This window comes from Lipotes vexillifer, unplaced genomic scaffold (genome assembly GCF_000442215.2).
Source record: "Lipotes vexillifer unplaced genomic scaffold, Lipotes_vexillifer_v1.1 scaffold668, whole genome shotgun sequence".
NCBI classification, from domain to species: domain Eukaryota; kingdom Metazoa; phylum Chordata; class Mammalia; order Artiodactyla; family Lipotidae; genus Lipotes; species Lipotes vexillifer.
Window position 1 is genome coordinate 436,818 of NW_006785319.1, and position 17,118 is coordinate 453,935.

Sequence of the window (17,118 nt, forward strand, 5' to 3'; positions counted from 1 at the left end):
GTAGGGAAACTTTAAATTTAGCTAACTTAGTGGGTTTATTTTGATTTTCTAAGTACAAATAAATAAAATCCATGTTTGTTCTTGAGAAGCTCTGTAATGAGGTTAAGCTCTAGACTATACAGTTTCCTGAGCTGTAACAATTGTAAATTGATGGCTGTTATCTTGTTTGATTGAATAAAGAGCTGAGTGTTCTATACTCAACAGTTAGTCCCTTTAGTCCCTATCATGTATATGCAATCCTTATTGAATAACCATTGAATTTTGAAGACAGTAAAAAATTAAATTTTACATTAAATAATAACAAGAGTTGTCAGCCCTCATATTTAATAAAAATTCCTGTTGGGAAGAGCCTGCATTTCTTTTTAAAAGTGGTTTCAGAGAATGACAGTAGCCACTTGTGCATCAGGGCATAAAGTCTTCTACTTTTTCCAGCTAAGAGAAATTAGCCTAATGGTTTTGAGGGCGAACCCCAATTCTGCTCCTTGCTTTGGTATTGACTAGGTAATGGCCTGCCTTTGCAATTATGAAATAGAAATGATATTTTTACCTTGCATTAGTGTTGAATGGAATAAGAAATTTAATTCCGTGACCTTTAGATGCTAAGTCATTACTTTTCCTTGTTAAAGGACCAAGTAATAGTTATTACCACCATAGGAGGATGAGAATGGCCAGGACTTTGGGACACAGGAAGCTCCATGTAAAGATTTTAGAAGTCATAAAGGGGGTACAAAATAAACGGATGCTGTCTAGTAAAATCTCAGGTATGTTTTAGTCTCTTTGAGCTGAAATGTTTATTTGTATGTGGCAGGATTAAAACTTAAGTATTCCCTTTGTTCACTGTGTTTTCCATCTTCTGTTTCTCCTTGGGGAGCATTTTCTTCCCTACCCCCAGCCACGTAGACACCAAGATTCAAGGAAACCCCAGAGGCTTCTTTTAGGACTGATTTTTTTTTTTTTTTTTCCAGTTTTGAGAGACTACACAAGATTGGGCTTGAGGGAAGGGAACAGAAGTGACCGCTAGCAAACAGGAGTGGGAACTGGTCCGTAGGACCAGCACACAAGAGTGGAAGAGACAAGAGAAAGGTCACCAAGCCTGCCCCCCTGCCCTGACTCATCACCATAAGACCCTGACCACTCAGCAACCTGGGTACCTGTAAGTCCCCTGGACAGAGGGCAGGAGACTGGGGCACCTGGGCAGGGATGAGGCCCAGAGGGGAGAGCCTTGCCCCAGACCTGAGCCCAATAAGCCGGGTGATTTGCCTCTGTGCAAAGGCAGCAATGCAGCTGCCTCTGCAACATGAGCTTCTCCTGTCACTTATGAGACTGAGAGTTTTCGACAGCAAGGTCTGAATCTCTGTTCAATTTACTGTGTGAAACATCCCTCTCTAGTCTCTCTGTAAACGTATTGAATGGCATTCATATTATGGTGGACCTATGCCGCATACAGGCTACATCGAATACACCTGGAACTTCTGGCTCACAATTGTTAAGTTACATGTGTATCTCAAAGGCAGTGCATTTCTTCCCAAAGGGGATTGTGCTAGTTTTTAAAAATTGTAATTACGTAATTTAATGAAATATCACTTGAATTGGTGAAATACTCTTACGAAAAGAGTTGTTGTTCGTGTCAGAACTAATTTGGGGAGTTTGAAAGATGGAGTTGTTTAAAAATTGCTGTCAAATTAGATGTGAGCAAAGTAATACTAAAGGATTGGGTAAAACCATAAAAAAATCGGAAGGATTCTATGACTGCACGAAGATAGCTTCCAAGTGTCTTTAGGTTCTCATTCCAATTTAAAGGAGCCCAAGCTGGACTCATGATGGATACGATGTGGATGTGGTCCATGCCTCTCTAGTTTATCCCAGTCCGAGGACCCAAATGCAGAAGGGACAGCTTTGGCCTCTCTTGCATTAGAAGATTGGTGAATAAATGTCCATTTGTATGTTATACTTCAGAGGAGATTCTTGACGTAGGTTTTTTTGTGCTTTTCTGCTTTAATTGATGTTTATGTTTAATGGGTGAAATATTCATCTCAATTGTACTGGATCCAAAGAAGGCTTCTGTTGGGCTTCCTTTGCATTTTTTCTGCAGAGTCTAGCTTGCACAGTACACGGACTCATGGTGAAGGTTCCTGATTAATATTTTAGAGGGAATGACTAAAATCTTCAGGAAAAATGTCATCAAAGTCTGGTTAGTTAAAATCTCTGCAATAAATAGGGACAGTGATGGATGTCTGTGTTTTCGTCTTTTCTGGGAAGGAAAGGAAAACACTACTTAAGTTGGTTTTGCACTGTAGCTGGAGAGGGTTAGCTGAGGCAGATGGTTGAGAAAGTTCCCTGGTTTATGATTCCTGTGCTAATCTGATTTGTGATTTGTGGGGTCCTTAGGAGCCACTGTGAACTTTTAGGAGGGGAAAATAAAGCGACTCAGGGAATAAATGAATAAAAAGTGGAGATCAGTTGAAAGAGGAGAGGGAGGGAGGCTGGTGAAGAGCCTCCTGAATATATTCCTGAACTATTACTGTGAATATGGAAATAAAATATGTTCCAGACAATACTGAGAAATCGGGATGAATTACTTCTCCAGGCGGCTACTGGAGAGAATCTTTCTCACATTTATCTTGGAACCTCAAGAACTTAGCCCGGAGTTGGCACATTGTAATCGATAAATAAATGCCGGTTGAATGGGTTAGTGACTGGTAAGGGCTGAAGGATTGTGAGAGGTAAGTTAAAATTTCCTTACATGTCTGAACCTTAAGCTTAACACATGGGAAGGACGAGAGCACATAACAAAGGTGGTTGCATAGGGTGTTTCAATCCATTATGAGTGATTTCAGAGAGGCCGTGTGGCTTCCAGATTTATTAGACTCGCTCTAGGACGCATGGTGCTCAGATTCATGTCACCTGGAGCGCTGAAGGTTTCTGCACAGCTGAGGCTGGAGGTCACAAGCTCTCCCCAGACGAAAGATGGCCCAAGAAATATTGGACCAAGGTGGGACCGTGTTGTTACGCTCCTGGGCGTGGAAAAGGACAAACCAAATTTAATGCTCTTCTATGTAGATTTAAGTTTTATGTCTCATGCCAGAGGATTTTTGTGGAATAGAGTCCCTGGGCTTCATTCTAATTCATGTGGGTGACTAATTAGTGTTTATTGCTCACTTTTATTTTCTGGGAAGAGTTTTCTTCTGAAAATGCTAACATTTGGACTTTGATCTTTGGGGAATGGGTATAAAAACGCACTCTGGGGCTTCCCTGGTGGCGCAGTGGTTGAGAGTCCGCCTGCCGATGCAGGGGACACGGGTTCGTGCCCCGGTCCGGGAACGGGACGTGGAGCGGCTGGGCCCTTGAGCCATGGCCACTGAGCCTGTGCTCCGCAACGGGAGAGGCCACAATAGTGAGAGGCCCGCGTATCGCAAAAAAAAAAAAAAAGAGCAACAACACACACACACACACACACAAAACGCACTCTGGACAATCAGAGACCCATAACGGTGTTAACACTGTTTCAGTAACTTAAGTGGCACACACCATTTAAAGGAGGGTTGTCTCTTTCATGCAACACTCTGTAGTCTGTCTTGGTTTCCTCTTTGTTTCCAGATGCAGCTCCAAATTGAATACCTGGTACACTGCCTGGTGTAAATTAGATGCTCAGTAAAAGTTGTTGAGTGACTGAGTAAATGGTGCTTTCTCCTTCCCGGCAGCTGGCTAACCTAGCAATGTTTGAGAGGCAGCTGGATAATTCTGGGCCACGTGAGAATTCAGATTCATATTAAAAGAGATTGAAGACTGGGCGGGGTGCAGAGAGATCATTTCTCTAGAGAGCCCTTTTACTTGACGGACTCCTGAAAATTACGCTGTGTTGGTTTCTATGTGATGGCATGAAATCCACTCACCTAGTCAGATGTTAGAAAAAGGAAGGAAAGATATTCACAGAGACAGGGAATTGAGGAGCCCTCTTAGCCAAATCCCGTCTGACCAAAAACTCAGCCCTTAATATAAAGCAGAGTTTTCTGGAAATATTTTCATTCAGCCATGGAATCTTGTCATAGACATCAGTGAAATGATTCTTTGGTTGAAATGCAAACAGCAAGCAAAGATGCCTGATAACAACCACAGACAGAAATCTTTCTTTTGAATTAGAGCTTCTAAGTTTCAGACTTGAAACAATTTCTATATTATGGTGTGAAATAGACTAGTAAATTCTCAGTTATCCGTACATACTCCCAAACCTGAAGGGCTGACCAGTGTATATCTGACAGTGCTTTACAGTGTAAAATTAATCGCAGTTTATGGACTGTGTCCCAAAATGCAGATGTTCCATCTTTCTTTGACTTTTTAATACCATTGAACACAGCTATTTGTGGACAGTTCTTTCAACTTCTCTCGCATGGAGAAAATTCTTCATCTTCCATGCAAATTCTACCTACTCTTGCTTGAGGGTGTCCCCCTCATGTTACAAATCCTAATAGGGAAGGACAGGAACCCCAAGGTCAGCACACAATAGCGAGAAGAACGGAGAGATGTGTCTGAAATGGGACCCTGTAAGATATAGCTGTTGCCAAAGGATCTGTCATTTCAATCAAACAACCTGGGGCAATTTAGTCCTGAACCTCTAGCTCTGTTGCCATGGTTTCTAGACAAAGACGACAGGGCTGCATTCCAATTATATCCTTCAGAATGACAGATAACTGAGAAAGAGAAAATGGGGTAATAAAATCTCAGGTCACCCCGAAGAGAAGCGATAGATACAAGTGACAGAGAAATGAGAGGTTCAAGTTTATATTTGCCTTAGAAAATACCTTTGTGATTTAGAATGCAAATGTCCGTTCTGCAAACGCTCCAGACTTCCCACAGTACTTTTATCCACACCCAGTTTATTATTCTAAGCCGGGTATCTCCTGCTTACTACAGATTTTCTTTTTCTGTGTTTTCTTATTAAACAATTTTTAAGAAAAACTGAAGTATAGTTGATTTACAGTGTTTTAGGTGATTCAGTTATATATATATGTATTTTCAGATTCTTTTCTAATATAGGTTATTATAAGAAGTTGAATATAGTTCCCTGTGCTATACAGTAGGTCCTTGTTGTTTATCTATTTTATATATAGTAGTGTGTGTATGTTAACCCCAAATTCCGAATTTATCCCCCCCCTTACCCGTTTGGTAATTTGTTTTCTATGTCTGTGAGTCTATTTCTGTTTCATAAATAAGTTCATTTGTGTCATATTTTGGATTCCACATATAAGTGATATCCTATGGTATTTGTCTTTCTCTTTCTGACTGATTTCACTTAGTATGATGATCTCTATGTTCATCCATGTTGCTGCAAATAGCATCATTTCATTCTTTTTTATGGCTAATATTCCATTATATATATATATATATATATATATATATATGTACACATCTTCTTTATCCATTCATCTGCTGATAGACATTTAGGTTATCTCCATGTCTTGGCTATTGTAAATAGTGCTGCTATGAATATAGGTGTCCATGTATCTTTTCAAATTATAGTTTTGTTTGGATACGTGCCCAGGAGGGGGATTGCTGGATCATATGGAAACTCTATTTTTAGTTTTTTAAGGAACCTCCACACCCTCCATAGTGGCTGCATCAATTTACATTCCCACCAACAGTGTAAGAGGCTTCCCTTTTCTCCACATCCTCTCCAGCATTTATTATTTGTAGAATGTAGATATTCTTAATAGCATTTTAAAGTTAAAGAATTCGTCAATTAAGAGAATCTAACAAAAAAAATCTTGAACCATGAGAAGTAAAAAGCATTCTTTAACTTCTGATGATATTGCAAATAGAGCAGTGCCTATTTTCCTTTATTGCTGGAGTCAAATGCAGTATTCTGTTTTTCCAGTGGAAGGTATTACTGTAAACTTGCACCCAACTTTGGGCCATATCTGATAATCAGTAGTATTTTGCCAGGGTCAGTACAAAGTTTGCTGCTATGCTTTTAGGGTATAATGAAGATACTCACCTCTGTTCAGTGAGAGGAACCATTAGGTAGAGATCAAAAGGTTAACCGTGAACTCTGGAATGGTGTTGGTAGGTATGCCTTGAGTGAACAGACAATTTTAAATTTCTAAATTCTCTGCAATTAAGTAGAAGTGGAGCATTTTAATCCCTAAGTGACACTGGGTAGTTTAGTTAATCTTTAAAACTTAAAAAATTTAATCTAAAATTTTTAAAACTTTAAGTCTCAGTTTCTTCATCTATAAAATGGAATAATACCCACTTCTCTGAGTTGTGATTTTAAATTATATAAAGCATATAAAGCACTTGGCCTAGCATCTGTACATCACATACCGTTAAATAAATGGAGTAAATGTATGTATACAAAGTTTAAGAAAAAGGTAACGTAGATGTGAAATTAGGTGTGTTTCAGTGATGATAAAAAAAGCACTAATTTAATAAATAGTATTTCCAGGCTTATTGCCAGCAGTGAGATGGAAAATTCTAGATGTCCTGAAGCCTACAATCATGTCTCCTGAGTTTCCCTTTGGAATATTTATTTTATGACACTTTGGGGGCAACATACCGTTTCTATTAACACATAGAATGTAGTTGTTACAGTTAAATAAAAACCAGTTTTGTCTTTCTTTTATGCATAAGTTCAAAAAGTTTAGCTGGACTATTAAGTTTGACTTCTACTATACTCAGGATGCACTTTATTTTCTTACTAAGAATTGGTTTGATTTTATAATAGAGGTAATTAGGAAAGCTGATTTATTTAGTGAGATTTCTGTATGATAAATCTTGCAAGAATCACTGTATCTTCGATATGAGTAATGACAATGATAAAGGAAAAAAAATCCTTTTGCACAGTTTATTTTGGTTTGGTTATCTGGTCTTCACATGCTGTGGTAAATTTTTTTCATTTACAAACCTTGAACTTTGATATTCTATCATATACTTGCATATGTCCTATATGTATATGTATAATATATGAATGTATATATATGTAATAAAGTATAATTTTTGTGAGTACTTATGGTCAAAACGAGTGGAAACCTGGGCAATTTCAGATAAAAATAAACAAAAATCTCACTTATTTTGGAATTATATAAAGAATAGCTTTAATTTGTCATTCATGTTGTATTTATTTAATTTTTGTTTTACACTGGAGCATAGTTGATTAACAATGTTGTGTTAGTTTCGGGTGTACAGTAAAGTGATTCAGTGATACATAAACATGTATCTGTTCTTTTTCAAATTCTTTTCCCGTTTAGATTGTTACAGAGTTTAAAGTTACTTTTCTGTTATTGAAATTGTGGAATTGTGGTTACGAGCAAAAGGTGGAGTATTATTTCGAGAACAGACACCACGGGCTAAACCTCCAGTCATTCCGTTTCTTTGCCCTTCATGCCTCTGTCTGTCTGTTCTAGGTGCCTGAGCAGGAAGGCAGTACCAGCAGGGCAGTAGAAGGGCTGGCACACCACGGTTCCCCCCTGCAAGTGGGAGTTTGAATTCTTTCCCTTCCGTGTTTCTTTTATGGCGTGACTACGTCTCACGGAAACGTCAGAAGGAAGAGCAGCTTCTCTCATCCAGAAGCCGACGCGGGGAAACGGCGTGTCTATTTTCGTTGTCAGTTTGCAACGTAGGAGGTCACCGAGCGCGATGACGTCATTCCGTTCGCGTGGTGAAAGGGACGCCAGCCCGGCGTGAGAAGGGCGCTGGCGGCTTACCTTGAAGGAGATCTCATACTGCTCTCCGCCCCAGATCTCCAGACCTGCGTCGTAGCCCCCCAGCTCCCAAAACCATTTGCGATCCACGGCGAAGAGACCTCCAGCCATAACGGGAGACCTGTGAAAGGAATAAAATAACCTTTAAAGGGGTATGAACATCAGGGGCCGTGGCATTTTGCTTGGGGGGGGGGGGCGGAAAGAAGCAAACGTTAAGTCTCAGTGTTCACTGCAGGGGGGGCTTTTCGGTTTGGGCTTTCTGTGAGTGGACATGAGTTCGCACGAGGTCTCTGGTTGCTCCCGGAACCTCCTTGAGCTTTGAACTTCACAGTTCAGGCTCTAAAGCCACTAGTGCCCCGTGGAGCCACGCAGTGGCTCCATGTTTGTCATCAGAGAGGAGTACGTGACGACTAGTGTCTGATATGTTGGGAAAATCCATCCGTTCTATGGCTTTTCCTCAAAGAGATCTTAGGCTATCAGACAGACGAAAGTATAGAAAACGTGGTTGTAGACCATATCTTTGATTCAATCTCTCAGTATGTATTCAGCAAGCACCTAGTATTTCCAGGTCCTGTCCATTTCACAGACTACGAGATGGTCAGTTAGAATAAACCAACCAGCTATTAACGTGCCAAAGTTGGAATTTAAACTAGGTCTTTTCGCTTTAATTATGTACTTTTAAAAGTCTACCTTCTAGGAAATATTCTTTTTGATCAAATACTAACTTTTAGACTTTCTGCTGCCGCTAGGATATATTGCAGTCATGTTGCTATGTAATGAGATAATTTATAATGATTGGACCCTGCCTTAAAATTGTTTTGCAGTTCAAAGGCAGCTTTTGTGTTTTTATTACTATTATTATTACTTTGGCTGCACGGCATGCAGGGATCTTACTTCTCCGAACCTGTTCCCCCTGCAGTGGAAGGGCAGAGTCTTAACCATTGGACCACCAGGGAAGTCCACTCTTGTGATTTTGAATGTTCACTATGTGTTGGGCTCTCGGCTGAGAGCCTTGTCCAGTTGCCCTGATGAATCCTCACAGCAGCCCTGGGTATATCCTCCCTGTGTGCTATTGGGAGAAACAGGCAGAAAAAGGTAGGGCCCAGCGCCCAAGAGTGGCACCAGGATGCGGCGGTGCTGTGGCTGGACCAGGTCCCCCGATTTCAAAGCCTTTGAATTCTTTACTGCAACACCATTTCTGTTTCAATGTTTAGGAGGTGAAGAGAGACAACTACAGAAATATGGACATAAAACAGTTAGAGAACACCTGATGCAGACCAAGCAAATCTCTAAAAACACACTCGGTCAATATAGTTTTTGTGACCGTTTTTTGATCCCACAGGGCTTGGGCATAAGCAATCAGAAATAGGCAATCCTATTCAATCTGAACCACAAATAGAAAGATCTTAAGTCCGACCAATGTATTCTCATTTGATTGTGTACAGCATGAGACCAGAGTGCAACCGAATTTACACTGGGAAGAATGAATCTCCCAACTAGAATTATCGTAGATATAGACCTAGTCTAAATATCCGGCAAGAGAAAGTCCTAGATTGATTTTTTTAATTGTAAATAATTTGTTGGGAACACAATATCTTGTTTTCTTAATGAGTTTATAAAAAACTAACCATGGAGTATATTTTTAGTTAATTTGAGGCATAATAAAACAAATTCAAACAGGCCTCTTTACCTTCATTGATGTTTTTGCCAAGCTCCAGATAAATTAGCGCTTCCTGTTTTGACTAGTGTGAATGGCTGGTAAGAATCGAACCTTTTATTTGTTCGTGTATTTACTTATCTTTGTCCATTAATCTTCTGAACACCGTAATTGAGGTATAGTTGACATACAATGAATTGCAAATATTTTAAGTGGACAATCTGATAGATTTTGACTTATGAATATCCCTGTGCAGCCATCACCACATTCAAGAGAAAGGAACACATCTATCACCCCCACGAAGTTTCCTCATTGTAATCTCTCCCTCCTGACCCTCTCCTCATTCCCTTCCGCTTGGACATCACTGATCTCTGTCACTACACGTTAGTTTGCATTGTCGAGAATTTTCTATAAATGGAATCGTACAGTATGTGTTCTTCCTTGGGAGGGTCTGGCTTCTTTCATTCAGCATCATTATTCCGAGACCCACCCTTGTTGCAGCGTGTGTTAACAGTTTCTTCCTTTTTTATTGCTGAGTAGTATTCCATTTGCATGACTATACAACAGTTTGATTATCCATTCACCCACTGATGAACATTTGGGTTGTTTCCGGTTTGGGGTTATCACAAATAAAGCTGCTATGAGTTTTGTGTGCTAATCTCTGTGTGGACATATGCTTTCATTTCTCTTGAGGAAATGCCTAGGAGTGGAATGACTAAATCATATGGTAGGTGTGGGCTTAAACTTCTAAGAAACTGCAAAACTCTTTGCCAGAAAGGTTGTAACTTTATATTCCCGCCAGCAGTGTTTGAATTCCAACTGCTACCCGTCCTCAAATACTCGCTATGGGCAGTCTTTTGAAGTTTAGTCACTGTAACAGGGGCATAATGGTATTTATTGTGGCTTTATTTTGCATTTCCATAACGGTTAATGATGTTGAGCATATTTATGTTATTTCTCTCTTTTTTCCTAGTCAGTCTGGCTAGAGGTTTATCAGTATTATTGATCTGCTTAAGGAATTAGCTTTTGGTTTTATTGATTTTCTCTATTGTTCTTCAGTTTCATATTTCACTGATTTCTCCTTGGTCTTTATTAGTTTAATTATTCTACTTACTGTGTGTTTCATTTTCTCTTCTTTTTCTGGTTACTTAGGGTGGAAGCTGATATTACTGATTTGAGACTTTTTTTTTTTCTAATGTAGCTATTTAGTACTATAAATCTCCCTTAAGTACTGCTTTAGCAGAATCCTGTGAAAAATATGTGGTGTTCTCATCTTCATTATGTTCAAAATACTCCCAGTTTTCCCTTTTGTTTTCTTTTTGTGACCTATGGGTTATATAAAAATGTGTAATTTAATTTCTAACTATTTGGGAATTTTTGGAGATCTTTCTGTTATCGATTTTCATGTAATTCCATTGTGGTCAGAGAATACACTTTGTATGACTTAAATTCTTTTAAATTTATTGGGTTTTTTTTTGTGTGTGTGTGTGTGGTACACGGGCCTCTCACTGCTGTGGCCTCTCCCATTGCGGAGCACAGGCTCTGGACGCACAGGCTCAGCGGCCATGGCTCACGGGCCCAGCCGCTCCGCGGCATGTGGGATCTTCCCGGACTGGGGCACGAACCCGTGTCCCCTGCATCGGCAGGTGGACTCTCAACCACTGTGCCACCAGGGAAGCCCCAATTGGGATTTTTTAATGGCTCAGAACGTGGTCTATCAGAATGTATTCTGTTGCCATTGAGTAGAGCGGTCCATATATTCATTAGGTCAAGTTGGTTGATAGTGTTGTTCTATTCTTCTATATTCTTATTGATTTTCTGTCTCCTCATTGTATCAATTACTGAGAGGGATATTGAAATCTATGACTATAATTCTGGATTTGTTTATTTCTTTTTGCTTTTCTATCAGTTTTTTGCTTCATGCATTTTGTAGCTCTGTTAATAAATGCATAGATGTGTACGAATTTTATGTGCTCTTGATGAATTGACCTCATTCTCGTTTACAAAATGACCTTGATCATCTCTGCTAATAGTCTTTGCTCAGACATTGAATTTACTTGGCTCTTAATATAGCCGTTTCAGCTTTCTTTAGATTTGTACTATCTGAACACTACTATTTATACATTTTATATCTTTTTACTTTACTTTTTAAACTATCTGTGTCTGTATTTAAAGTGGTTTTCTTGTGGGCTGCTTATAGTTGCATCTTGCTGTTAAAAGTCTCTGCCTTTCATTGGGTTGTTGAGATCACTGTTCTTTTCTTTTTTAATAGATCTACTGGAGTATAATTGCTTCACAATACCGTGTTAGTTTCTGTTGTGCAGCAAAGTGAATCAGCCATATGCATACATATGTCCCCATATCCCCTCCCTCTTGAGCCTCCCTCCCTCCCTCCCTATCCCACCCCTCTGGGTCATCACAAAGCACCGAGCTGATCTCCCTGTGCTATGCGGCTGCTTCCCACTAGCCATCCATTTTACATTTGGTAGTGTATATATGTCGATGCTACTCTCACTTTGCCCCAGCTTCCCCCTGCCACCCCGGGTTGTTGAGATCACTTCCTTTTAATACTGTTATTCATGTAATCAGGTTCAAATCTGTAATCTGCTTTCTATTTGTCCCATCTATTGTTTCCTTTTCCTATCTTTTTGATTAATTGAATATTTTTCATGATTTCATTTAGTATCTTTTTTTGACTTAATGAAAACTCCTTGTTTTCCCTTTTTAGTGGTTGCTGTAGTGGTTTCTATCATACATCTTTATTTTTTATCAGTTTACCTTCCAGTGATATTTTATAAGAACCTTTTGATAAAATCCTTTTGTTTCTATTTCCCCTATGTTTGTACCTTGTGGGCTATACATTTTACTTTTACATATGTTATGAATCTCATATCATAATTATTTTTGTTTAAGCACTCAATTATCTTTTGAAAAGATTTAAATAATAAAATTATATATATATATATATATATATATATATATGAAATTATATTGTTATGAACACCATTTCTGTTTTCTTCATTCGTTTGTGTAGATTCAGATTTCTTTCCTTCTGCCTAAAGTACTTTCTTCAATATTCCGTGTAGTGGGAGTGTGTTGGTGATGAAGTCTTTGATTCTTTGCATGTCTACATTTTAAGAAAGATACTCTTGTTGGCTATAGAATACCAAGTTAACAGCTTTTTTCTTTTAATCCTCTAAAGATATTACTCACTGTCTTCTCACTGATATTGTTTCTCGTGAAACAATATTGTTACCTTTATCTCTGTTTTTCTGTACACAATGAGTCTTTTTTCCCTCTGGCTGCTTTTAAGATCTCTGTCATTGAATTTGAGCTATTTTATTATGATGTGACACATGATATATAGTTTTCTTGGTACAGTTTCTTGTGCTTAATAAGACTTGAGTGTCTTGGATTTGGAGGCATAGTTTTCATGAAATTTGGACAATTTTGGACCATTATTTCTTCCAATATTCTTTCTGTTCTTACCTTTCTTTTTTATCCTCCAGAGTGTCCATTTATACACTTTCTTCATTTTTAAAAATTCTCTTTTTTGTTTCATTTTGGATAGTTTCTGTTGTTATATCTTCAAGTTCACTAATCTTTTTTTTTTTTTTTTTTTTTGAAGTCTGGTCTGTTGATAATCCCATCAACATCAAAGCATTTTTAATCTCACACATTTCTTTCCCACCTTTAGGATTTTAATTTTGGTCTTTTTATATCTCACATGTCTCTACTTAACTTTTTGAATTTATAGAATACTGTTATAATTACCATCTAACTGTTCTTGTCTGTTAATTCTTAGTCCACAACTTCAATTCATTGAATTACCCATTCATTATGGGCCATGTATTGGTGCTTCTTTGCCTGCCTAATATATTTTTCATTGAGATATAGAACTTTTGGGAAGCGGGATATTCTGAACATTTTTGAGCTTTGTTCTAAGGATGCAATTGCATTACTTGGAGGTAGTTTGACCCTTTTGGGTTTTGCTCTTAAGATTTATTATGCAGTCTGGAGCAATGCATGATCTACAAATTATTCACACCCTTAAGGCAAGACCCTTCTGTGTGCTCTACTCAACCTCCTGCCAATCATCAGGTCGTTCAGTCTGGCTGGTGGGAACAGACACTCTTCCCAGCCTTGGGTGTGTTCTGGGCACTTCTAATTCTTTACTTCTAATTCTTTCTAGTGGTACCTTTCCTAGTCTTGGGTAGTTTCTTTGCACACACACTCTCATCAGTCCTCTGCTGAGTACTCAGGGGGTACCCACTGCAGATCTTGGGGCTCCCTCCTGTGTGGCTCTCTTCTGTGGTGTTCTGCCCTTGAAATTCTAGCTGCTTTATTCTCCCCAGACTCAGCTCTGCATCAGCTCAGGCTGGTCCCACCTGGGCTCCCCTTCCTTATACCACAACCTGGAGACTCTCTCAAGTCAGTAAGCTGGGGCGAGTCTAGGCCTCACCTTAGTGTTTCCCATCTCTCAGGGATCAATGTCCTTCATTGTCAAGTGTCTTGAAAACCACTGTTTCATGTATTTTATTTGTTTTTTCAGTGGGGAGGGTAAATCTGGCCCATATTACTCCATCTTGTTCAGATGTGGAAGTCTGCAGATCCACCCATTAATCTTTATTTTAGAACATTTTAAAATGTTTAATTATTTTGAATAGGTAATATATTCATATATTTATAAAATATCTTGCTCCTGCTTCTATCCCCTGCCACTATTTTTCTCATCACAACCAGCCATGATTTCTTCTTAGGCATCCTTCCAGAGATATTTCATGCTTATATAAGCAAATACATCTTATTTTTCTTCCTTTTCTATGAAAATGATTGTATGCTACATATAGTGCTCTTTACCTAGTTTTTTCTAAAACTCCTTAAAATATTTTAATGATCATGCCATATTGAAAAGAGCTTCCTTGTTCTGTTTTTTAACATTTGCTCATTATCCCATTATGCATATAGATGTATATTTATTTTGGTGAACATTTAGATTATTTTCAGTATTTTAATTTCTACAGTAAATCATGTTGTACATCATTTCCACGTGTGTGAGTAAATCTTTAGGAGGAATTCCTAGAATTTAATATCCTGTTTTTTTATAAAGAGCGAAACTATAAAGATTGTTTTACCTTTCCACTTGGGGAAGTTAAAAGTTCATCATAAAGTGCGTCCTAACCTGACGCTTTAGTTCAAGTTTCGTACCAGTCCAAACACAATGATTTAGGGTCTGATAAAATAAGAGGAGCGTCAGATAAAAGTAGCAATCCTACCAAGAAATTACAGATCTACCATGAAATATTAGTATCCTTCAGTCTACAGGTCAAAATCGCCAAGGACGTGGCATTATCATGACAGTATTTGGAGAGGAGTTGTTGAAAACTTCCACAAGGTAATGAATTTTTCAAAAAGGAAAGAAAGAAGAGTAAAGGATGGATTTGAGGCTAAGGAGGAAGGTACACAAAGGCCGTGTGTTGGGAAGGAGAATAGTAACAAGACAAGGAAGAGGGCTGGTGCTGCTGAGGCCAGAGCATTAGAGGGGGGTGATGTTTGGCAGGCGCCCCTGGGCTGTGCAGGGCGGGTGCTAAGAATCCCTGCTGATCCACGAAATAGGCAATGTCAGTGCAACACCAGTTATCCATAAATTAATCGGTATTTGTCCTTTCCCTTGGATTGCCACCACCCTTCTCATTTCAAGCACAGAGCAAGCCAGGGCTGTCACCCTCACTCCTTTTTGTGGCTTGGCAAGAAGCAGCTACTCAAAAACTCATAGAAGCTGCCCCTTCTAATTCTCACCTCTCCCAGCCTGAGATCATGCATGATGCCAGAAGAGGGGAGAGAGAGGGCGAGAAGGTAGACTACCCCCAAGGGCTGCCAGGTCCTGGGGTAGATGGAGCCCCCGACCCTGCACTGTGCAGGTGCCCCTGGATAATGGCAAGGCCTCCCATGTGGCACACGCAGGGAGGATAACGCCCCCTACCCACCACGACTCTCGGCCTTGACAAACTTTATCCCGCTTCGAATTGGCAGAACTGCTGGATTCGAAACCAAGTGGCTTGGGCTATAGGGGTCTGGGTGGCAACCCCTGTGAACCGGCAGCTGTGATCAGGACAAGTCTGATCAATTGGCCTCGCTGGATTCTGGTAACTGCCACCCCTCGTAAGGGTGGCTGAACTTCCTGCTACTTTTGTGCAGGGAATTAGAGTTGGTTTTAAGTAGTTCTGAAGAAAAGTTAATATTGTGCTATGTCATGCACATCTGGGTTTGTGGATTGAAATCCACACCCCATCACACAAATATGAGTTAACTCTTGTGCAATGCTGCAGTGACATCAAGAGAAGGGTGGCTTTGTTCTTCATAGATTAAAAGATTTTTATGTGTCACATTATTTTCTCCTCAGAGGAAATGAAGCAGGGCCGTTGATAATTTTCGGCATGTTCTTCTATTCTCTCTTTCCATTTTACGTATAATACTAATTGCCTGAAACCCTCCCCACTGGCCCCATTTCCCGCAATCTCTAATTTACTTATCTTCACATTCCTTGATTTCTTCCAAAATACTCTTACTGGTTTTGTTCCCCTGGGAATGTCAACACACTGTAGGCAGTGTTTTACTGGGCTCTGTGTCTGTGTAACTTTTAACATATTAATGAACTTCATGAGTATTGCTCATGTAATGTCACAAGTCAGGTTTTGGATTTTGCTATGAAAAAAAAAACACCTGTCACCTTTGGGATGCCTTTTAATATTAATATAACCACAAAGCAATATATTTCTATTGAAGATTCTTTATTCTTCGGGCCATCGAAATGTGTCTGTTCTGAATACTTAATGGAAATCAATTTTCTATTTTACATTAAGGCTCTTACTGAACCAGGTAACAAATACGCTTTCCTTTTTACTAGTGGTAGACTAGTTTGCTTTTCTACATTAATTTTTATATTCCAAATTTTACTGACTTTACTAAGTTCAAGAGGCAATAATGTAAAAGTGTCCTAGAACCATTCTTATTTGGTACCAGTGAAAAACTCCTCATGTTCTCATTTTCAGGTGTGTACTTGGTTGTCTTTGCTAAACCAGGATATAGTTCTTAATGCTGGTAGCCTCACCCTGTGATTCCCACAGCGTTCTAAGGAGTTGCTCGTTTTCCTAATATTCTCTATTTCACATGTGGACTCTTTCCGCATATGTGAAAAAATGGTGTTTTAATAAAACATCTTTCTCCAGAATATTTTTGTCTACCTTCTTTCATCTCCAGAAAGTGTTTATTTCAAAACTTAATACATCTCGTGTGCTCTTTAGGGGTCAGAAGAGTTTAAAAAAACCCTATTGAAAGATAAATATACATTAAAATTTATTTATTAAATTGACAATTAAAACCTAGGTCCAAAAACTCAAAGGAAAACTTCCATTTGGCCTCTTAGAGATCTGGTTCTCAATTTCCTTTCATTTTAGTGGCGTCAGTGAGAATTCTGGACATGTGAGTTCAAATGTGAATTTGATCAGAAATGAAATGGCACGATTTCCCTCAGGACTCCATCAAGCAAAGCCAATCCACACAGAGATGAACCACATCATTTTCAATTATGTAACTAGAAATTTTTAGTTGGCCTGTGACCCAGAACAATTACAGCTAAAATATAATTATCTTCAACTAGGATTCCATTGAAAAGGATACTGCAGATTAAAACAACATATCTTTTCTAACAAGTTTGTTCTTTTAAGTATTAGATCATTACTTACATTAGAATTTGGGAAAGAG

At 38.9% G+C, this 17,118-nt stretch overlaps 1 protein-coding gene across 1 annotated transcript in view; it reads right to left on the reverse strand.

Annotated features, from left to right (window-relative positions):
• The window catches only part of GALNTL6 (polypeptide N-acetylgalactosaminyltransferase like 6), a 1,162,176-nt gene that overhangs the window by 100,020 nt on the left and 1,045,038 nt on the right, over positions 1 to 17,118 (reverse strand). Inside the window, exon 7 of the mRNA XM_007457365.1 lies at positions 7,701 to 7,818. Within this exon, the coding sequence (XP_007457427.1) occupies positions 7,701 to 7,818 (118 nt within the window). The remainder of the gene's footprint in view (positions 1 to 7,700; positions 7,819 to 17,118) is intronic.